At 32.7% G+C, this 23271-nt stretch overlaps 3 protein-coding genes across 7 annotated transcripts; all 3 read left to right on the top strand.

Moving 5' to 3' along the window:
• The first annotated feature begins 337 nt into the window (after positions 1-337).
• Positions 338-4480, top strand: LOC101212091 (eukaryotic translation initiation factor 6-2). The gene is made up of 8 exons (XM_004147292.3): positions 338-497; positions 1218-1296; positions 1379-1475; positions 1555-1640; positions 1749-1793; positions 3199-3329; positions 3737-3847; positions 3953-4480. The coding sequence occupies exons 2-8, from the start codon at positions 1287-1289 to the stop codon at positions 4208-4210; spliced, it is 738 nt and encodes a 245-aa protein (XP_004147340.1). The 5' UTR covers positions 338-497; positions 1218-1286; the 3' UTR covers positions 4211-4480.
• Positions 4481-5026: 546 nt separating this feature from the next.
• LOC101212582 (psbP domain-containing protein 2, chloroplastic) lies at positions 5027-10205 on the top strand. Of its 3 annotated transcripts, none has more exons than XM_004147294.3 (8): positions 5027-5183; positions 6705-6747; positions 6852-7086; positions 7204-7269; positions 8154-8199; positions 8543-8764; positions 8850-9005; positions 9711-10205. In XM_004147294.3, exons 1-8 carry the CDS (start codon positions 5139-5141, stop codon positions 9969-9971), a joined length of 1074 nt encoding a protein of 357 aa, XP_004147342.1. In that variant the 5' UTR covers positions 5027-5138; the 3' UTR covers positions 9972-10205. The 3 variants fall into 3 exon arrangements, with proteins under 3 accessions (XP_004147342.1, XP_011649436.1, XP_031736654.1); XM_011651134.2 differs by having other exon boundaries at positions 5038-5183; positions 6705-6751; XM_031880794.1 differs by lacking the exon at positions 5027-5183 and adding an exon at positions 5222-5958 and having other exon boundaries at positions 6705-6751.
• A 499-nt stretch (positions 10206-10704) lies between these two features.
• Positions 10705-17808, top strand: LOC101212335 (NAD-dependent protein deacylase SRT2). Of its 3 annotated transcripts, none has more exons than XM_031880793.1 (11): positions 10705-10971; positions 12143-12189; positions 12290-12524; positions 12640-12705; positions 13562-13607; positions 14357-14517; positions 14609-14738; positions 15588-15752; positions 16489-16616; positions 17321-17415; positions 17505-17808. In XM_031880793.1, the coding sequence occupies exons 3-11, from the start codon at positions 12484-12486 to the stop codon at positions 17660-17662; spliced, it is 990 nt and encodes a 329-aa protein (XP_031736653.1). In that variant the 5' UTR covers positions 10705-10971; positions 12143-12189; positions 12290-12483; the 3' UTR covers positions 17663-17808. The 3 variants fall into 3 exon arrangements, with proteins under 3 accessions (XP_031736653.1, XP_031736651.1, XP_031736652.1); XM_031880791.1 differs by having other exon boundaries at positions 10708-10971; positions 12143-12185; XM_031880792.1 differs by having other exon boundaries at positions 10710-10971; positions 12143-12185; positions 17321-17420.
• Positions 17809-23271: the final 5463 nt, after the last annotated feature.

Here is a 23271-nt window from a genome sequence, read left to right as displayed (position 1 = left end):
ATGGTCCAAACCTTGATTGGGGAAATAGTTTACAATTTTTAGGATTAGGGTTAAATAACCCTACAAATTTTCATACTTCATTTTATCATAATACTAGGCTCATAACTTTTTCTCTAAACACATGTTATAATAACACCACAATTATAACTCTTTCTCCAAACACGTATTACCATAACACTTTCAATAATAACCATAAGTCCAAACACATATTATTAAAATACAATGATTATCATAATCATTCTCTGCTCGAAACCCTCCACAAGTATTTGAAAAAAATGATACTTTACCATGAAAAAGAAACTAAGCCCAGCCCATCGGCACAATCCCATTTTGAAAATAGAAAACTAAAATTACTTGGAAAACCTAGAACCTCTCCCGCTCTCTTTCCCACTCCCACTCCCACTCCCACTCCCTGTACTCTCCCGCCTCTCGCTCTAGTCATTCTCCTCTCGACGACGGCCGCCGCAAACGCAATTTCACTTCTCCTATTGTTTGAGGTAAACTTTCTCCCCTTTTAGTTCTCATCCTAATTCTTCTTCCTTTGCTTCCATTTAATTCATTCATTGAGTTCTTGAACTTTTCTCCTTGATTTTATTACCGAAGTTAGACAAATAGATGTCATCTTTATTCAACAGCTATTTGATAAATCCCTTAAAACTTCGAAAGGGCGATTGTTGTGCATTAGGTTTTAACCGACCTTATGACCTGACCGAATGCATAAGGTAGAAGGACATACCTTCTCACCTGATCTGATTAGGTTGGTTTGATTAAAAAAACTGTAAATAAAACACTCGATTTAGGGTTCGGTTCTTGGTTGGTCCATAATCGAACCGAACCAAACCAAAGCAAACCGTGCACACCCACTAAAAAGCATTACTTGATCCCAAAGAAACAGGAATTTCAAGTGGCCAACTTGGATTTCCTTCTGCCGTCACACCCACGCATTTTGATATTGTATTAAAAATAGGTTTTTTTTGTTAATAAATAATCATAAAATGGGAAGATAATTTTTTTTAAAAAAAATAAAGATGGAAATTGTAAACGGTCACGATCTCTTAAAATTATTTGTAGTTCATTGACAATATTAACCTAAAATTTAAAACAAATTACATATAAATTCTTAAATTACAGCAGCAATAATTATTTCTATATTTGATTAAGATTGGTTATAGATTTTGCCTATAAATGTGGGGTTTACAGTTTATTTTGTAAATTAGGTTTCAATTGGGATCTTTTTGACATAGCGGTTGTGAATTTCTTCTTCATCTTCCTTCTTCAACCTTTTCATGGCGACCAGTAAGTTTATGCTTTACATTCTTTTTTTTTTTTTTTTTTGTTCTTCTTCTACTTATATATTCTTTTGTTTGTTCTTTTTTAGGGCTTATGTTTGAAAACTCATGTGAAATTGGAGTTTTCTCCAAGCTCACTAATTCGTACTGTCTGGTTGCAATTGGTGGTTCTGAGGATTTCTATAGGTTTTTTCTTTTCCCTTTATTCATTTTATCTTGTGAACTTAACCAATTTCTCAATAAGAATTTTTTTTTTCATGTTTAGTACCTTTGAAGCTGAATTAGGTGCTGTCATTCCCGTGGTTAAAACATCTATTCATGGCACTCGCATTATTGGTCGTCTATGTGCTGGTAAAACTAAAACTCACTCCTTTGTTTATTTTTAATTATTATTTTCATAAGTTAGGGTAACCGTTAATGACGTGAGACCCAATTTATGTGACATTGTTTTTCTTTTAGGAAATAAAAATGGGCTTCTTCTACCACACACCACTACTGACCAAGGTAATCCTTTTTCTATCTTTCTTGTCATATTACGCTCTTGATTTCATAGTTGGGGTACACATTTGTTTTAGTATCTGTGTATCTTTAAGACTAAGAGAGTATTGAATCGGAGTATGTAATTGAAAACAATATTTGAGATTTTGAATTGTGGACTTTCATCATTAAAACCTATATATGCTCATTTTGAACTAAAGGATCGGATTTTATACATTTTTTTAACACCTTTTGCATACATCTCTTTCTTGGTTGGTGTTGGTCTATGTTCATTTTTTTTTTGTGATTACAATCTTGCCGTTTGAATGGCATTATGTATGTTGCTCTTTTGTAATTTCATACCAACAATTAAATTCTGATTGAATGTTTGTCATCAGAAAAACAAATCTAATTTTGCCTTTTTTTTTTGTGTACTAATAATGTCTGACACTGGTTATTTACATGAATGGTTATCTCCTTGGTCAGGAGTTTGAAACTATTGTCATGGATGATTCCATTGTGAGATTGAGTTACCCTTGTATATATTAGGCTTTCCCTATCTCCTTTAATCAATTAATAAAAAAATTCCAGATTTGAATCTTTGTCTTACTCAAGGTTCAAGACTCATCATAAATTCTTTATGTCTATTTGAAATTTCTTATGTAATTTTAGTGGTTACTACCAAATTGGTAAGTGTTTATTATATTTTTCTTTGAAATATCCAATTGCATGACCAATTGGGGTAGTCTTTTTCTTAATTCATTGGATCGGAAAGATACTCCCTTTTTTGTAATTTCTATCTCATTGATAATGTTACTATTTCCTATTAAAAGATCATAGAGGTTGGTTTCTTTTGCTTGCCGGTGTGTGTGGGTGTTATGGGTTTTGTGGGATGAGGGACACAGAAGGGCGTCTAGGGGAGTGGAGAGGGACCAGGTCCCTTGTTCGTTTTCATGTTTCTCTCTCTGCTTCAATTGCGAAGACTTTTTGTAATTATTCTTTAGAAATGAATTTGCATAGTTGGAGCCCCTTCTTGTAAATGGTGTCTTTCCTTTTTGTGGGCTTGGTTTTTTGTATGCCTATGCATTCTTTCATTCTTTTCTCAATTAAAGTGATTTTTTCATCTAAAAAAATCATAGAGGCATTAATTTTTTGTGGGCAGTAAGGATGAGAAATGTACATATGTTTTTTTGAAAAAAAAAGAAAAAGGATGAAAAATAAAGTACCCACATGATTATGAATATAAAAACTTCATCATTATGCAATAATGATTTAATGTCTTGCACATGATTGCTCAAAGTTTTAAGCATTGCCATTATACATGTGTGTTTGCACGAAATTCTTCTGGTTCTTTAATTTTGTGTTATTTAGTGTTGATGTGCATTGCCAAATTATATAATTGACATTCTGTTCCTGTTCTTTGCATTTGAAGAACTCCAGCACTTGAGGAACAGCCTACCTGACCAAGTTGTTGTTCAACGTATACAAGAGAGATTGTCTGCTCTGGGGAATACAATTGCTTGTAATGATCATGTCGCTCTCGCACATACTGATCTTGATCGGGTATTTTTTGACTTATCCTTCCCACTTCACATTATGCTTTCTAGTCACTTTCTATCTCACCATCAGTTTGTCTTAGCTTGTAATCTCTTGAACAGTGATCTCCCATTTCAATTTTTTTAATATCCTAGTTCCTCGAAAATGTTCATGAAATAGCTTGTACCTGCCTCGAAAACAATAGCTTCTTTTGAGCAGTGTGGGTAATTTCTGAACTGAGTGTCAATGTTGAGCACATATTCAAATAAAGACAGGACATGCTACAGAATATGGACTCTTTGATTGGAGTATCTTCTTAAAAAAGTTGTCTTTTGCAAATTATACAACTGGAACTTGAGGCTGCTTTACTTCTGACTTTTGCCATGCATTCCTCTTTTTCTACTAAAAGAATCAAGTTCTCTCGTTGTGATCAGGAAACTGAAGATCTCATTGCTGATGTTCTGGGAGTTGAGGTCTTTAGGCAGACAGTAGCAGGCAACGACCTCGTGGGAAGCTACTGTAGCTTCACAAACAGGGGTGGCTTGGTAATATTAACCTCCTGTGCTCCTTAACCAAGTGTAGTTTCCATATTGAGCTTCATTCCTTCAACTTCATGTAAAAGAATTACCTGAAGTGCAAATATTCTGCAGGTTCATCCACATACATCTATTGAAGATCTAGATGAGCTATCAACTCTTCTTCAGGTCCCATTAGTTGCTGGAACCGTGAATCGTGGAAGTGCGGTGATTGCTGCTGGGTTGACAGCAAATGACTGGACTGCATTTTGTGGTTCAGACACCAGTGCCACCGAGTTATCGGTCATTGAGAGTGTTTTCAAATTGAGGGAGGCTCAACCAAGTTCCATTGTTGAAGAAATGAGGAAGTCACTAATAGACAGTTACGTATGAGGAGGAGCCGTTTCTTCTACTACACCTAAGATCTTGCAAGCAATTAATTGTTATTACTCTTCTGTCTGTATCCTTCTGTTTTACTTAACATTTTGAGTATAAAACTTGACTCTGCACTTACAGTGTTTTGGTCGAAATTGGGGTTCTCCATATTTTCTAATATAGATCTTTTCTGTTTTTGTAATGGTTAACCGAGATTCTATTTGAAATCCCCTTATGTTTCAGTTTGTTCTTCTACTAATAGAGTAATCAAAAAGTGAAAAATAGGAAGTGTAGTTCTTAAGAAAAGGTTTATTCTCTCATTTTGTGCCATAATGTAAATGTCAGCTCTATTAGCTTACTATTTATGAAAATAATTTAGTAGGCAACCAGAAGATTTATGACCATTGGTAACAATTATATGCTTTGTATTACCATATGATTGTTATCAAATATCATCAAATTTGTCTTTGGAGTAAGTGTAATAATTTACCATATGATTGTTAGTGTAATAATTTACCATTATCAAATTGTCATCTGATTAAGTGTAATAAAGTTTTTAATGATCTTTTCTATGTGGAATGTAAATAGATTGTTTTATTTTTTTGAAAAAACCTCATTTTGTTTTTATAGATAGACATTTTCTTCAATTTTTTCTTATAATTATAACACATGTATGCAGATAATTTTATTTGGATGTTTTATTACTATAAATTCAAAGTTTTAAACTCACAAGGAGAAAAATAGATCCCCTTCGTATAGCTGTTTTCTTAGTTTTACTTAACTTATACATATAAGAACTTTATAAAAGTGTATTTTTAAAATTTGGATATCGATATTATTGGTTGGTGGGGGCAAAAGCAAACACCCGCGAGCTAATGTGAGGCAGAGTTCAAAATCAGTGTTCGAAAAGAAATCGACGTGGAAGTCTAACCAATCGCTTTGAGCTATGGCGATTCTCATCCAGTTTCCATCCAACCTACAATTCTTCCATGTATTCCTCCATTTTCAATCTCTCTGCTTCATATTCTTTTCAATTATGTTCTTCTTTCTTCCTCTTTTCAACCCTTTATTAGGTGAATTCTTCTGATGATTTGTGGTTTTCGAGCATGATGTAAACTCTTACGGTTCAGTGGTAGTTGCATTCTGTTGTGGAAACTGAATTTTCGATATTTGGGTGCTTTATTCGTGTGGCATTCCTTTGAATTGTTCTAATTTTGCCCCCTCCCCGCATGGTACTGATGTATTCGGAAATCATGAGCATTGAAATCCCCTGCAATCCGTTAATATATGGACAACCTTCTCTGTTTAGAGATTTTAAGTTCTGTAAATTCAGACTTTTGGATGTGGGAAATGCAAAATCGACTTGATCAAGCATATTATAAATACCTTTACATTAGACTTACTCATTTAAGTTCCTGGCGAGAGGCGGCGTTCCATAATCTACATTGAAGGAAAGAATCCCCCTCTGGCCTCATCATAAGTCATTTGTCTGTTATTCGTTCTTCTTGTTCAAAGATATCTGTGTAATTGAATTATGTGAATTTTCTATGCTTAATTCAAGATGTTTCCACAACAGTAGTTGGGCTCCACTGTTATGAATAGTATCATATTTTCTACTATCGTATCTTCTCAGGTTACCTTTTGCAATGTAGTTCCTGATTTGGGTTTCAATTCTTATGATTTGATGAAACACCGGGAATTGAAGAAAAATGTAGTAGAAATGCTCCGATGCTATCTGAAAAGAAATGAATAACATTCACTAGGAGGTAGGATTAGTTGCTAGCACTTCAGAAATGAGTTCTTAGTGCTGGAAATACATTGGTATTTGACTTGTGTTTAATAAGCATCTTGCTGAGTAAAAATTAATCTGGTTGTATTAATTTTCTTTGGCTTAATTCAAAATCCACAATAGATAGAAAGTTAGAGAACTATAATCAAGTTTTGTTTCTTAGTAAATTCTTTTTAAGCCTTGGATCGTGAGTTGGTGATTCCTTTTCCTTGTTGGCCGTGAGTTTTTCTTTAAAATTCCAGCCAAAATACATAAACAGAGAAGAACTCTTGCAGACGTACAGTACTATGCTTGAAAAAAGTTGGTCATGTTTTTGTTATTATTAATTTTTTGATGTTAGGATGTTATCGCAAGATTGTGCCAGTGAGTTTTTGAGTAAGAACTTATAATATGATGCTTGGAATTGGATGTTATTAGCGTCTACTATTTTTGTAGGCTTCTTTTTCGAATGCTGAATGTATTACTATTATTTTCATTTTTTCTTCTCATGGAAAGTTTGGGTTTTCATACAAAAAGAAAAGAAAACAAAGGAAAGCATATAAAAATACCACTCAAGTATTGCCGGTCTCCCTTCTTTTGTTCATCTTACGTTCTTACATTTTCATTTCCATCTCAACCATCTTCTTCCAAGCTATCAATGAAATTTTCTTATGATTTGGTTTCGTTTTTAACGTTTTTCAAAACAATTTCTGTTATTTATTTCCTTTTCTTTTTGAATTGTAGTCTTCCTCCTTTGCAAGGAAGTTAGATGGAAACATCATGGGAGGCAAGTGAGCTTCTATTCCATTAGAAAATTCTGATGTCTTGGATTCACTATTTAATAGTATCAAATAAATGACTCAATCACTATTTTGTTCAAAACAATAACAGATACTGCTCAACCTATTGGGCAAAGTTGGCGATTGCACAGGAAGGGAAGATGCTTGATATCTCTTTATTGCTCCTCAAGGAATGTTCAAACATCACGTAACATTTCAGTTAGTTTCTCATCAATCAATGGAGAAAAAACTCACCAAAACTTCCTGAGGGATGAGAAGGTCGCACCTGATTCAGAACCCCCTAGCTTGAAGGATGTTGATTTTTTATATAATTTTCTTGATCTAAGGTTTATTGACATACCTTTGTTGGCATCTCAAAATTTTTTAATCAACAAAAATTCTTCGGGGATGATAAATCGTTAACATCACATGTCATTTGTGTTGTGCTATTATGCATTATGCAGATCAAAGCTTGTGATATCGACAGGAGCTGGAATAAGTATGGAATGTGGAATTCCTGATTATAAAAGGTTTAATCTTCCCTTCCTTATTCTAATATTTCACCTTTTTTTGTTCTTATGTGTTTGTTTTAATTGTGAGATGATTAAACAGTAAACCTTTGTGTTGAGACTTAGATTTGCGTAGAAATGTTGCTAAGTTCAGTTGAAGGCCACCTCTTATGTTTGTTCATACAAAAGCTTTGATACACAGAAGGAAAACTTTCATACATGGCATATTACAGCTCAGGGACTTTGTTAGTGTATGTCGTCTTACTATATATGATTTGTAGTTTGCCAACTGATCCAAGTAAACATTTTCTGTTTTTGTAGCATGTAATGGCTGCTTGATTGACAAGTATAGTTGATCGATACTTATGTTTCGGCTGTAGTTCATTTGTAACTGCAGTGCTGTTCAATGTTCAACATTTCAGGACTTTTACCCTAAAAAAGACCTCACTTGCTCATTTTCCCTTTGCAAACTAAATTTGCTATTGTTTCTCCCTATCCGTTTTCCCCTCCCCATTCAGAACATTAATGGTCTACGTCCTATTAATCCAATGAGAAAAGGCTTCCTAATTTGAACACATTTTATGAATACATATACTGGCAAGTAAATTCTTGTGTACACATGCTTTTGTGTTCTGTTAGCATCTAGTCAAACAAAAATTTTGTATACATAGATTGTCAATTTTCAAGGTCATAATATCTGCTTTCTTCAAGACTTCTGTTAATTTGTTTATGGCTTCTTAAACTGGCATTGCGTTGATTTGAAAATTGTTTTCTGTTTCTCAGTTGATGAACATGTTTTGCACTATTTGGTTAACATCTTTTTGTCATAATGTTATCGTGTAATTTTTCTTTTGTAACACACACATGCCTTTCTTTTCTAATGCAAAAGTTTCTCTATGCTGCAGTCCGAATGGAGCTTATAGTTCTGGTGACAGACCTATTGCACATCAGGTGATCTGAAGGCACGTGTCATACATTCTTTTTGCATTGTATTGATGATTTTTATTACCTAGAGATTTAGAAACAAAATATCGATTATAGTGTAGTATGTACTATTTTTGGTTAATGGTGTCATCAAAAGTTGTCTTTCCATTCGTATTTATTTAATATTGAGTGAATTCTCGTGTATTGAAAATCCTAATTCTAAGGAAATTTCATAACTTAGTAATGTGGATGCTCTCTCTATCTTTTGCTTTTCCACATCCACGTTTCCTTCATCCAAACTATGTTTTCTCATTAAGAAAAAAGGCATATTATCTTCACCCAGGATCTAATTCTCTTTTTTGCAGCACAGTGCTTCTGTGACCCAAGAACACATACTGGGAAGCAGCCACTTGAGCACAAATTCGCTCTTGTTACTAGCAGGAGAGCCATGAACGTTTCTATTCTTTCACTGTTCTTTTATGGATTTTCAACAAGCATTTCTTCGGCAGTTTTTGCTGAAGATTTCGAGCTTGAGAGATACACAGATTCAAAGGAGGGTTTTACTCTTCTTCGACCATCTTCTTGGGTTAAGGTTTTTAGCCCTCTCTCTTTCAACTAGCATCGAAACATTATTTTCTTTTAACTAAACATTTTCTGAAATTGTGTGCTGGAGAAAGGTTGATAAGGCAGGGGCAACAGTTTTGTTTGAAGAGGGGAATAAGGGAAGCAACAATGTTGGTGTTGTAGTGAACCCTGTTCGTCTTACAAGTCTTGGGGAGTTTGGAACTCCTCAATTTGTAGCTGACAAACTTATACAGGCCGAAAAGCGAAAGGTAATGACTAATTGATGCACAGAGTGAGGTTCTCATTTATTCTTGTGAATGTTGCCTGTGAATTACGATGCTTGTTGGTTTCTTTGAAATGCTAGCAAAAATTAATTCTTGAGTTTGTTTGTTTTTTTAAAAAAGAAACAACATATATTATTGAGTTTGAAGCATGAACGCCTTTTTAACTCGTGATCTTTGTTGTGAATTGTGATGATTTGCTCGTCTTTCCTCTTAAAAGGACTGTCTTGCTGAGGTTTCAAACCAAGATTTAAGATGAAGTTTTGAAATTTTTTATCAAAAGCAGATGAAGTTTTAAAAATAGCGAAAAATGTAAATATTGAAACTTGAATTTAGATTATTCAAGGAGCTTAAGAGCACTAATTTATTCCTGGAATTTTCAACAAATTTGTATATTTGGTCTGTAAACTTTCAATATTGGAAGAGATAATTAGCCAGTAATTGAATAGGCAAAAATCTATCCATATTTTTCTTTAGGATTTTAAGTAGTTAACATAGGAAAAGCCATAGTTTTTCTTTCCTTTGTACAAATTGGAAACATCTTTTATATACCTACGGTTGGTCCATTTTATACCATTGGATGTGTTTAGATATTTCATTCAATCAATAAAATTATCTCTTATATATGTAAACATAACCATAATTGTGTTTGGTTCATACACCATCTCTGGGCTGATTTTTGTATGAATATAGGAAAGTACAAAGGATGCTGCAGTGGTTGGTGTTGCAGAGAGATCTGGGGAGGGAGGTTTACAAGTGTATGAGTTTGAGTACACGGTGGATAGCACTAGAGGAGGAATGAAGCGAATTTTTTCCGCTGCTTTTGTGGCTTCTAAGAAGCTTTACATTCTTAACATTTCTCACTCTGACAAACCAGAGAGCCCTCTTGATTCACAAAAAAGAATGATGTTGGAGCAAGTTCTTCATTCCTTCGATGCAGCCCCTTCCTCATAAAGATCAAATCACGTGAATATTATTTTCCAATACAAAGTTGAAGATTGCATGTGAAGTTAAACTCTATAGATGTTGAAAGAACACAACGGGTATCAAACATATGGATTGAGGACATTTTGTATAGTTGAGCCTCTTAAAACCTTCTTGAATTAATTGCCTATGTCTTAGTCAATAACGATGCTAATTAGCCACAATGCCCAAGGTTTTACATTGCCTACTATCCATTCATTTCAATGTCTGTTATTTATTTCAATTCAATGGTAAACATGATAGACTGAAAACTTGAACCGATCGACTAAAATTAATTATGTTAAATATGATCGGTTGAGAAAAGGTTCGAGTCGTGTCAGTTTGGAAAAATGCAAATCAGACAATTTATTTAGAAAAACAAAGAATAAAAACCTTGTACTCTTTAGTGATTGAGGTTAGTTTGAAAATTTACTAAACTAACGATAATCATTTTGGTAGCACGAAGAATTGGCCAAATAATCAACTTTAAAACTATTGAAGCTTGCATCTTTTATTGTCTATCTTCAAATAACTTTGCACCCGAAGTGCACTCTTCTTACATCCAACTATTTAGGATGAATTTCTTTTATCACCAACGTATTAACTCTTGATTTTAAAACTGGAATAGGTTGCATTTCTTTTATCTCATTTGGGTCAATCTCTTTTAACTACTTTTGCACTTTTAATAATGATCCACTCTAACTGTACTGAATAAAAGAAATGATAGATTAATTGAACAGCCGGTGGAAAGCAATGCAACGTGGAGTATGACGAATATCCCAAATTAGAACCGTGTCTAAATCCTTACTCGAGAGTCCAATCTGATGTTTCAATTTCCGACCTATCACTCACCGCCTCTCTATTCCGTCTTCCTCAGCTTTCCCATATAAGAAAATTTTTGAATTTCCCGGGAGATTCTGTTTTGCTCATTGAAAATTCATTCTGAACGATCCCCATGTTCATCAGCTTGCCTTTCCATCGACCCTTCTGCGTATGCTCCACTCTCCCTCTACTTCCCGATTTGATTATTGAATTTACATGTCTTTTGCATTCAGTAATTTTTTGTTCGTTTCATTTCTCGGGAATCTGTGATGGGTTTATGCCCCAAAGATAAGATATTTGTCTAATTGCACTATGTGAATTTTCTATGCTTAATTCAATAGGTTTAGGTTCCATTGCTATGGATTTACTCATCTTCGTGCATTCATAGTATTGTATCTTCTTGGGTTACCTTTGCTTTGTAGTTCCTGAATTGGGTTTCAAAACTTATAATTTGAAGAACGGGGCACTGTAGAATTGATGAAAAAGGAAGGAGAAATGCTCTGCTGCTATCTGAAAAGAAATGGATAACATTCACTAGGAAGTAGGATTAATTGAACTTTTGTTAAATGAACATCTTGCTGAGTAAAAAATGCTTGTCTTTGGCTGGTGGTGCATCCTCATGTTTTACTAATGGTAATGTGTCAAGTGGAAGATTTTATCTCACTGTAATTTTGGCGGTATCCATTAGTAGTTATCTTCTGGTCTAATTCGAAATATTCCATGATAGACAGAGAGTTAAAGAATCATAGCCAAATTTTGTTCCTTGGTAAATTTCTTTTGAGCTTTGAATAGCGAGTCAGTGATTCCTTTTCCCCGCTGGCCATGAATTTCAATTCAAAATTCCAGCTGAAATACATGAAAAGAGCAGAACGCTCACTGTTTTATCCTTGAAAACAGTTGGTTCTTTTTTTTTTGTTATTATTAATCTTCTGATGTTCAAATGTTATTGTAAGGTTATGTTGGTGGTAAATTTGTAATATGATGCCGGATGTTATTAGAGTCTGTCCTATCCCGATTCTTTTTGTGGGATTATTTTTCATATGCCTAATATGTTCTTGCATTTTTTTAACTCTCTCGGAAAGTGCTGGTTTTCATCTAAAAAATAAAAAAGAAAGAAAGAAAAGGACAACAGTATATGAAAAATGTCACTCAAGTGTTGTAGTTCTTTTGTCTTCTCCTGTCTTATGTTCTTACATTTTCATTTCCATCCCTACCCATCTTCTCCAAAATTTCCACTGAAGTTTTCTTATGTTTTGGTTTCATTTTTATCCTCCATCTCTCTCTCTCTCTCTCTCTCTCTTGACTTTTTTATTTTTCTTTTCATTTTTTTTGGATGGTAGTCTTCCTCAACCACAAGGAATTTACTTGGAAACATCATGGGAGGCAAGTGAGCTTCTATTCCATAAAAAAATTCTATTTCGTGGTTTCACTATTTAAGAGTATAAAATAAATTACTTTATAACTTGTTTTGTTCTAAACAATAACAGATATTGTTCAATATAGAGGGCAAAGTTGTCGATTGCTCAGAAAGGGAAGATTGTTGATATCTCTATTTTGCTCCTCAAGGAATATCCAAGCGTCACGTAAAATTTCCATTAGTTCCTCATCGATCAATGAAGAAAAGCCTCACCAAAACTTTACAAGGGACAAGCAGCTAGTTCCTGATTCAGACCCCCCTAGCATGAAGGATGTTGATCTTTTATATAACTTTCTTGATCGCAGGTCTTTATCATTTCCCTTTATTGTTATCTTAATACTTTTGAATCAACATCCATTTTGGGATGATAAATTCTTAACATCACACGTTATTCGTTTCACGCTATTATGAATTCTGCAGTTCCAAGCTTGTGGTATTGACAGGAGCTGGGATAAGTACGGAATGTGGAATTCCTGATTATAGAAGGTTTCAAATCCCCTGCTGTTCCTGTACTAACATTTCCCCTTTTATTTGTTCTTCATCTGCGTTGTTTTAATTGTGTGATGATTAAACATGGACATTTAGAGTTAGATTTGTGTACAAATGTTGCTAAGTTCACATAAAACCAACTCTCACGTTTGTTCATTTGCAGCTTTGTTACATAGAAGGAAAACTTTCGTGCATGGCATATTACAGTTCAGAGACTTTGTTATTGTATACTGTCTTACTTTATATGGTTTGATGTTTGCCAACTGATCAAAGCAAACTTTTTCTGCTTTAGAATTTTATTACTATATAGTTTTTGTAGCATGTAATATCTGCTTGATTAGCAAGTGTGTTTGTTGATTGTTACTTCTGTTTCTGCTCTAATTCACTTATAAACTGGGCTGTACAGCATTTCAGGATTTACCCTCCAATGGCTACACCTACTCATTTTCCCTTGGCAAATTAATTTTACTAAAATTGATCCTTCATCTGTTTTTTCCTCCCCATTCAGAACATTTATACCCTAGTTCCTATTAATCCAATGACTAATGAGAAAAGGCTTTCTAGTTTGAACACACTTTATGAATGCATAAGTGGCAAGTAAATTCTTGGTTACACAGTGTTTTTGTGTTCTAGCATCCAGTCAAACTAAACTTTTGTATGTATGGATTGTCAATTTCCAATGTTAATCTACTGCCTTTTAGACTTCTGTTAATTTACTTTTGGCTTCTAAGTTGGCCACATTCTGTTTCTTAGTTAATGAACATGCTTATATTATTTGGGTTAACACCTTTTTCTTTTGCTTTAACACACACCTTCCTTTCTTTTCTAATGCAAAAATTTCTCTATGCTGCAGTCCAAATGGAGCTTATAGTTCTGGTTTCAAACCAATTACACATCAGGTGATCTGAAGGCATGTGTCACACCTTCTTTTTGCATTGTTATGATGATAGTTCATAGACATTTAGAAACAAAGTATCGATAATAGCACCTTATATACATTTTTTGATAAAAGAATCAACATTGCAATGGAAGTGATTGAAAACAAGGGCTAGTTTGGGAACAGATCTAGAAAGCTATGCCTATAGGTAGGAAGATGAATCTTGAGCTGTCCAAAAGTTCATTAAGGATGAGGGAAAAAGGTAGCCTACGAAAGGAAGGACACGCTTTCCTGCTCTCATCTTTGACTTTGAAAGTCGCACCAAAATGGACTTGATCCATTTGATAGGTGTTCAACAATAGGCATATATATATATAAGATTGTGGCCACACCGACTTAGAGGACACATCACCTCCATTGTGGGAAGGCATTGATCTAGGCCAATTTGGAAGCAATGGTGGGCATCTGGATATTGAGAATCTTAGGTTCTGTTTGAATCAATTATTTTTTTCCTCCACAAATACAAGGTGAAGAGCTATGGTAGTTGTGAGAAATCAAGCTGGGAAATATCACTCCTAATTATGTTTTTTTAGACAATTAACGATGAGAATACCTTTTAAAGAAAGTCATTTTTGAGCATCCTCTCATTTATTCTAGTCTATAACTAACAATGAGGAGAGTCTTAGTTCATCATATTTTTTACATAGTTCATCATATTTTGACATTTGTCATATATTCATGAGTTTAAATATTTGGTTTTCATGGAAGCAGGAGTTTGTTCGTTCAATACGGAGTCGTCGTCGGTATTGGGCAAGGAGTTACGCAGGGTGGAGACGTTTTACAGAAGCACAGCCTGGCCCTGCGCATTTATCTCTGGCATCTCTAGAAAAAGTTGGCCGAATTAATTTAATGGTCACTCAAAACGTTGATAGGTGATGAGACAGATACCCACTCTTCATATAATGAACTCTGGGATGCATGTTGAAGAAGTTTGTGGGACTGAAACTTCTACTCTAATTCCAGGTTGCACCACCGTGCTGGTAGTGATCCACTTGAATTACATGGAACAGTGTATTCTGTAATTTGTTTAGAGTGCGGCTTTTCCATTTGTAGGAATTCATTTCAGGAGCAAGTGAAAGCTCTCAACCCAAAGGTTTGTTTTGTTCTGTTTGGTCTATGAGTAACGATCATCTGATTTACTTACCTTTCTAACTCAAAAATACGAAATGAAATGTTTGCTGATCCTTTTTCAGATATTTCTGCCAATAGGCGTATGAAGTAGTATTAACTTGAACTTTGACAATGAGTTTGAGATGACTTTTGGAATTGTGAGAAGTGGCTAAAATTGCTTTATGGACTATGGTCACAAAGTCAAAAGTGACTTTGAAAATTCCATAAGTACTTGAAAAACACTTTAAATTAATTTAAGGAAAGCACTTGAGTCTTTATTCTCCAAAAGTGCTTGTAAGACAAGTGATTTACTCAAAAAAAAATTCTAAAAGTTATAGCAAACACAATTTAATGTTGTTATTTGTGATGGGCATCGAAGCTTGTAGCTTACTGCTTTTCACCTTTTTTTTTTTTGAACTTTGATTTACTAAAACCTCGTTTGGCAATCATTTCGTTTTTTGTTTTTGTTTTTGAAAATTAAGCCTATTTTCTATCTATATTTTACAATGATTTGCATCTTCCTTAAATACAATTGCAAACAAAAACAACGTTATGAAAGCTACTTTTTTTAGTTTTCAAATTTTTGCTTGGTTTTTTTAAACCATTGGTAGAATGTAGATAACAAAGGTTGGAGGTAGAATGAGTGTCTATAGGCTTAATTTTTCGAAAACAAAAACCAAAAACAAAATGTTTACCAAATGAGGGCTTGAGAGAAAGCATCTTTTGGTTCCCCACTCCATATTTTATATCATTTATTTTTCAATCAGAGGTGAAAAATTGTGGATTATGAATGACTTCTGGTTGAGCTTTCAGCAAATATATTTTGCTACAGTGGGCAGAAGCAATCGAAAGTTTGGATGTTGGAGACCCAGGATCGGATAAGAGCTTTGGCATGAAGCAAAGGCCAGATGGTGATATTGAAATCGATGAAAAATTTTGGGAGCACGATTTCTGTATTCCAACCTGCCAAAAGTGCAACGGAGTGCTCAAACCTGATGTAAGATTATTTCTTCCATTATTTGATAATATTTGTCATTGTCGCAGAAGTCAAATAACAGTTTTAGGAAACAAATCTGTCCCATGATTATTGGCTGAATCTGAAGATTAATGTAGAGAAAAAAATGGAATCCACATTGTATGGCTAACATATCTTACATTGTGAAGAGAATTGAATCTCCTGATTTATAATCCATATCAGCTATATCATCCATGAGAAGGAAACCATATCGGCTATGTCGCATTAAATGATAGTGCCTCATTATTCGAGAGTATATTGTGTAGATTATTATTAGAAAATAGACCTCTTTCACGACATAGTTTAAGTAAACGGTTGAAGACATGTTATGTTGTTGGAAACTAGAACTTAAAGGATCATTCTCAAGGTAGCAGTGTGATACAGCTGCCAGTTCTCTCGTCTGCTCTTATAGAGGAAATGGCCATAGAAGGGGGGGGGGGGGGGGGGGGGGGGGGGGGGAACTTTCCTTCATACTAAATCCACTGAGTTTTAGTGGCAAATATTTCTCATTTGTCAATGTTTCGTGGTTATTTCAAGTGCACGTATTTGGACAGTAAAAAATTCTTTGGTAAAAACTTGTACATAGTCTTTATTCCTCACTTCACCTCCCTTTTCTTTTCTCCATTTCAATGAAATTTTTGTGTTTAGAATGGTATATTCATATGATTAAATTACTTGCTAATGTTGTGTGTTTTTTATTTTCCCAATTAATTTGAAGGTCGTATTCTTTGGTGATAATGTACCAAAGGATAGAGCTAATAAGGCGATGGAAGCTGCTAAAAATTGTGATGCTTTCCTCGTATTGGGGTCATCTGTGATGACCATGTCTGCTTATCGTCTAGTGAGGTGCTTTCTTTGCTCTCTTTATCATAAGAAAAAGATTTGAATGGAATGGAATGGAAAATAGACAAGTAGAAATTATCTTCATAGAATCCCGTCCCGTTGGTTTATAGTTGGTGAAGTTTGAAACGAAAAAAGAAAAAAAAAAACTATGGAAGGACTAAATCTGAACTAATTTTCAATCTTAAGGACCAACTTTTAAGATTCTAGGATCCAAATTGAAACTTTTAAGGGGGCATTTGGAGTGCTGAGTTGGTTCTTATATCTGATGGTTATAATAGTTTGTAGGTTGTGATAGTTTTTGTTTGAGGTGCATGTTATTTTAGTATGGACGTGATAGTTTGAGTTTGAGGTGCAAACTATTTTAATCTACCTAGGAAATAGTAATAATTGTAACAAAGAATGAACACCATAACAAATAGGGATTTGAAATAATAGTATCTAATTTATCATTGGTTATAATAGTTGGAAACACCAACTATTATACTTGGGGCTGTAAACAAGGGAACCCAAACCTCCTAAGATCATAGGATCCAAATTGAAACTATGCCCCATCAAGCTAATATCTGAACTTAGGTAAGCTAGAATATTGATAATAAGTATATTAAAAAAGTAAAGAGTTGCAACTTTTTGGATCGAGTCAAGTCTAGGTTCAATTTATTGTGTTTCATGTTTGGAGCTGCTCTAACTTGTGATATTGAATGTCCCAGAGCTGCTCACGAGGCAGGTGCTGCTACTGGAATTGTAAATGTAGGTGTAACAAGAGCTGATGACTTTGTATCAATGAAAATCAACGCTAGGTTGGGTGAGGTACATTAGTCTTAGCTCTTTCTTTGAAAAATGGACCTCTTTGTGTTTGCTATTCCCTATAATTTTGTTTTCCATTTCTTACAGATACTGCCCAGAGTGCTTCATATAGGTTCCCTCAGCATACCTTCTGTCCAATAACAATAACTTCACTTCAGGTCTCTGTTTCAATATTACAACTCTTTCATATTTATCAGTACAGAATCTATTTTATATGCTTTCCCAATTTACTTTTGGGGAATTGATTTCTTCATTGTTATGTTAGTAATAGCACGAGCTCTCTGGAAACTGAACTGCTCACAATTTTAGATTATTTTCTTATCTGATCTTTTTTTTTTCCAAAAATAAAATAAACAAACAATATTTCATGTTATTTCATTTCGTTTCTCCATTTTTGTTGACATTTCATCTATGGATACATTTCTCTGCATTTCAATTCTAATAGTTTATCTATTTTACTATTTCATATAAGGGTGTAGGTCTTTCTTTTTTTTTTCCTACCCATGTATTCATTTCTGACTTTTTTTTTTTAAGACGAACTTTCAAAATAACAGTCTTGATAGTTTGATTAGTGAGAGTTAGATCCAAGAAGTCAAAGGTTCGATTCTCTCAAACTCTTTGTTGAACTTAGAAAAAAGAATTTTACAATTTAACGAGGAGTCATACTAGAAAAACATGATTCAATAATCAATCATCTAGGAGTTAAAAGCTTTCAGCCAATTCGAGCATATTTTAATGCATAAAACACTACTTAAATGTAAGGTATGGTTTGACCTCTAGTCCTATAATCTTTTAACTAAGAAACAGTGATATATCTTTACATCGCATTGCTGTTCTATGTTTTAAAATTTTTAATGTTGATTTTAATGACGTATTTGCTCGACATTGTTTCCTAAATCTAATATCTTTTGCGTATTTTTTTAATTAAAAAAATGCCTTTTACTTTTTCTTTTAGATCATTTCACCTAATCACTTTTACACTTTTATACATAGAAAATACACACTTTTAGCAGTTGAGATCGTAATTGATTTAATAAATCCAGGCAATAAATCCATTACAAAATTATATTTCATATTTTTCATCAAATCCCGCAATTGTTCATTGTTTGACTCTCCCATTAGAGGGACATATGACAGATGTGATTTTTGTTGTTATTATTCTTATTGTTGATACTTAGAGAGAGATGTAATTGTGTATTAATTTCTAATTAGGCACATGAAAATGCCTCACTTGTTCAAGGGGAAGAACATTATATTCTCACTATATATATATATATATATATATATTTCATGTTACCCTCTTTTAAACTTATTGTTGAATTTTATTTTATTTTTAAAGAGTATTAATTAAACTTTTAATAATCGTGGTATTTTTTAAACAAAAAGGTTAAAAAGAACTACAAGAATATTAAAATGAGCATAGATTAAATTGAGAAATTTCAAATTATTTAGCTTTTATTGTAAAAGCCATTTCTATTTTCTCATTTGTTTTGATTTGTTTGTTTGCTCCATAATTATTAGATGAATTTTGAATTATTTAGACAATGACTAATTTGACATTACTTGTTTGGTCATTGAACCAACTTTCAAGTCTAAATGATTCTCTTTCATATTCTCATTTTTCAATGGACTTATTGTACACATTATTCTTGACCATTGGATCAAATTGTTTAAACCAATTATATTTTGCTCCTCAATTCCTACACTTGAATTTGACTGCTTTGAAGTCCCTTTCTTCATCGACCATCTTCAAATTCTTCGACCTTCTGAGTTGTCACTCTTTTTCTCATGTGTTCATTATTATATTTATCATAATGTTTTCGTTGAGTGATTCTCCACTTTAGAGTTTTGTGGATGGATATGTTATGGTTAATATGATCCTTTAACCAATCTTCAAGTTTGAAGGATTCCTTCATATTATTAGTTACCTTATTCACTTTCATTTATATGACTAATTACTGATATCAAATTCCCTAAAACCTTATTTCCTATTAATCTAATTATCAAATTTATATTTACTTTGTTTATTCTTTCCTTTGGTTGGATATTTAAATTAAAATTGGATGATTGTATCGATCTTCTTTTATCATTGAATGTTAGATGTTTGACTTATGACCTCGTGATAAAACAATTGTTGCTACAATTATCAAATTTATATTTACTTTTTTATTTGAGCGAGAAGTCCGAACTTTTGACTACTAGATCGTCTAACTTAACGTTTTTTATGTGGTGATCGGACCATGTTTGAAGTTTGAATGATTCTTGTGTGTAAATTGGTCTCATCCCATCAATCTATTATTCCTTTGTACACACTTTTTGTATACACTTTACACATGATATATTTCTTCTTTAGCCCATGAATTTTTTTTTTTTTTTTTTACTTTCAAGTTTATGAAAACATTTCCAAAGTTTTCTTTTTCTTTTCTAAAACCACTCTCAAACATGTCGCTAAATCTTCTTCAAAATGAATGAGATTAAAATATCAACGAGATAAAAATGAACGTTATAATCATAATATTCATTGATCTCAAAAACTCATATATAAACTAGAGATAGACAATTTAAAGTAATCTTTATTAAACCATGCATGCGATAAAGTCACATTAATTTAAAACCAAAGTTTTTGGACCTCATTTTGTGAGGAAAATATCACATGAAAGGGCTAAAATTAAAGTCATACAGCTACCCTAATTTTGTGGGGGGAAGAAAGTACACATATATATCATATGTTATTAATTGATTGGGATTTCATATTTGTCACAAAAGTCTCTATAAGAATATATATGGGCACATGGTGGAACACATGCTCCAAATCAATCTCTCTCTTATATTAAATCTATATATATATATATATATGAAACAACATATATAAATTTTGAAGAAAAAATTTAAAATAATTGGACAAATAATAAATTGGATGCCCTACCGACTTGGAGTGTATATATATATATACACTTTGTCTTTTGATTTAAAATACAAAGATAACAAAAACTAAAAACAATGGGAAACAATTTTGTAATCCACACAATCATACTATATTGCAGCAGAGGATCTACTAAAAGTTGAATCTCGTCTGAATATCGAGACAAGAATTTGTAATTAGGAGGTCATGCTAAATCAATAATGACATCATATATGAAATCTATTTGACAAGGTGACCAACGGTAGAATCTGAATTGTCTTATACTCTATCTTTAAATATCATTCTAAATCGATCTATATGTGCTTATTTGGATGAATTTTATGATTTTGTTATTTCTTTTGCATGAAAACGTCTTATAGATAATCTCATAAACGATTTTATTCTTAATTAGAAAGTATACACGTCTGACCGGTTCTTGTTTAATAGAGAAATATTCAATCAGTACTTTCACAAAAATCATTTTCCATCCCATGAGAGAGAGGGAATGGTCAATAACATTAAATGCAAACCCAACTATATGCAAATAGAGATTGAAAAGTAGAGTTTGTTTCTAGAAGAAATTAAAGTGAGTAAAATTGAATTCAAATACAAATCACTTTATATGTATTAGTATTTAGTAGTGTTCTCAACAAAATAGATAATAATAAATTTGTTGACTATTTCATTCATATTTCAATGAATAAAATACTTTTAACAACGTATTTGTTGTAAACACACGTTATGTTGAAGCTATAAGTCGTTTGGACAATTCGAATATATATTTAATGTGATTAAAATTGTTTGAGCTTTAGAATTTTTGGACTAGTCGAACTTTTGAGAGTGTTAATTTCTTGACTTTTAAGTATTGTTGAAGTTTGAAAGTTTTCGAACACATGTTTTTGGGTTTCAAGTTATTGCTTGAATTAAACTTATAGAACTATTATTATGTGATAGATTTATATTTCTCGTGGGCCGTGATTTTTGTTATAGTTTTGAGTTTGTTCAAGTAAATTATTGTGTTTTTCTATTTTTCTATTGATTCTTTTCATTTCTCTCATATTTTTGTGCTTATTCCTATGGTAAGAGCAATAAGTTTTTTTTGGAACATTTTCGTGAAGAGTGCTTAAGTTTCCAAAAAATAAGTTTAGTTTCTATGATTTGCCGGGTCGAGGTTTATTTAATTGTTCACTTGTAATACTTAGAAAGCAAGTAACTTCATTGTGAAACTATTTAAATGATGGATTTGAAGCACCAAGTACATGAGTACGATTATAATCTTTATATATATAATAGAATCAACAGACAATTATATGTATGTAGTTCATAATTTGTAATGAACAGTGTAACGCCTCAGGCCCAAGATTCGGCTTGGCAGCATCACCTTTACTATTCTTACTTATTAGAGTGAAATCTCTCTCCACAAACCAACATGGGTCCTTTCAGTATACTTTGTTCTCACTCATATGCACTTTAGAAAAATTTTCAGGAGGTCACCCATTATAAAATTACTCCAAGCTAAACACGTCTAACTTTGAAGTTCTATGATCGAGCCACCGAAAGGTGCACCCTGTTGATATAAGTATTAACTTTTAATTCTTTTAAGTCTTTTTTAACATTACTTTCATTCATATGTGATATCGATTCATTCATATCTCTCTCCTAACTTTAATTTTTTTGTATTCGAAAAGAAAGTTCTTGTCAAACGTCAATTTAGTTTGTCAACTAAGCCAAACCTAACATTGTTACTCCCACCACACATTTAGAACCATAACATATCCACCGAAATATAGTTATTGGTGAATATATAAACATATACATATACATATATATATATATATATATATATATATATATATATATATATATATATATATATATAAATAAAGAGCAAAAGAAAAATGTAAAATATTTTGGAAAGAAAAGAGAAGAAAAGGTTGAAAATGAGGTTTGGTGTTGCGTATGGAAATTGGAGTATTAAGATGAAGGCCGGAGGGAACACATTAATATATATATATATTTTAGGAGAAAGAATTCGAAAGGGGAAATTAGGGTCCACAATTATATATATTATTAATGAATGGGAGACAGACCCACATGTCCATATGCATTTATTGCACCTAAATTTAACTAAGAACATGAAAAATTCTCATACCCCTTTTTTATGTTTTGATATACATTATTCAATATAATGTCACGTCCGAATATAATATGTTACCTTACCACACCTTTATTCTTCCACCTTCACCACCACTCCCAAATTATCCAACACACCCTTCCTCCAACCCCATCTTCAATTCCCTATCATCGTCTCTTTCATAGGTCATCATCATCGTAATGTTTGTTACGTTGCGATTTGGAGACGAACCAAACTAAAATAACTATGCACATTTGATTCTTCTAGCTTAGTAAATAAGACATGTTTCAATTATGAACTTCACCCAATACATATACAAATTTTACATAAGGGTACAATCATATCATTTTAAAATTATCTATTACAAAAAAAAAAAAAAAAGGCATTCAAAGAATTTGTTATATTCCAATGAAGTTTTTAACTATTTGTGTCTTCAGGTGTAAAAGCCAACTTGTAGATAACAAAGTTACAACTATATATGATTTTTTAATAAAGTTATGTAATCAATAAAGTGTTCTATTGACATTGAGCTTTTTTAAAAAAAAAACTATGTTTATATTTATATTTGAAAAAGAACAAAAAAGAAAACAAAAGAAATATATATTTGGTTTTTCCTTTGTAGTGCAAATTCCAAAGAAACAAAAGATTGTGAGTCAATTCCAACTCTCTCTTTTCCTTTGCTTTTTGTTACTTTTTCTTTTTCCCAATTCGACGGCTGAAATTTTGGGAACCACAAACTATTTTATCTTTTTTTTAAAAATGAAATAAAATAAGGTTCAAATTTTAAATATAGAAAGAATTTTTTTCTAAAAAAAGGG

Source organism: Cucumis sativus, chromosome 2 (genome assembly GCF_000004075.3).
Source record: "Cucumis sativus cultivar 9930 chromosome 2, Cucumber_9930_V3, whole genome shotgun sequence".
Classification (NCBI taxonomy): domain Eukaryota; kingdom Viridiplantae; phylum Streptophyta; class Magnoliopsida; order Cucurbitales; family Cucurbitaceae; genus Cucumis; species Cucumis sativus.
The sequence above is the reverse complement of the archived record's forward strand: the minus strand, read 5'-3'. Positions and strand labels throughout refer to the sequence as shown.

Bases quoted from the DNA above. Each gene is read 5' to 3' on its own strand.
- LOC101212582 (XM_004147294.3), top strand. From the start codon at position 5,139: ATGGCGATTCTCATCCAGTTTCCATCCAACCTACAATTCTTCCAT. The intron at 8,200-8,542 runs GTGATCTGAAGG...TTTGCAGCACAG, and splicing joins ACAGACCTATTGCACATCAG to TGCTTCTGTGACCCAAGAAC. The intron at 8,765-8,849 runs GTTTTTAGCCCT...TGCTGGAGAAAG, and splicing joins GACCATCTTCTTGGGTTAAG to GTTGATAAGGCAGGGGCAAC.
- LOC101212335 (XM_031880791.1), top strand. From the start codon at position 10,936: ATGTTCATCAGCTTGCCTTTCCATCGACCCTTCTGC. The intron at 13,608-14,356 runs GTGATCTGAAGG...TCATGGAAGCAG, and splicing joins TCAAACCAATTACACATCAG to GAGTTTGTTCGTTCAATACG. The intron at 15,753-16,488 runs GTAAGATTATTT...ATTAATTTGAAG, and splicing joins ACGGAGTGCTCAAACCTGAT to GTCGTATTCTTTGGTGATAA.
- LOC101212091 (XM_004147292.3), top strand. The intron at 1,476-1,554 runs GTTTTTTCTTTT...TTTCATGTTTAG, and splicing joins GGTTCTGAGGATTTCTATAG to TACCTTTGAAGCTGAATTAG. The intron at 3,848-3,952 runs GTAATATTAACC...AATATTCTGCAG, and splicing joins TCACAAACAGGGGTGGCTTG to GTTCATCCACATACATCTAT.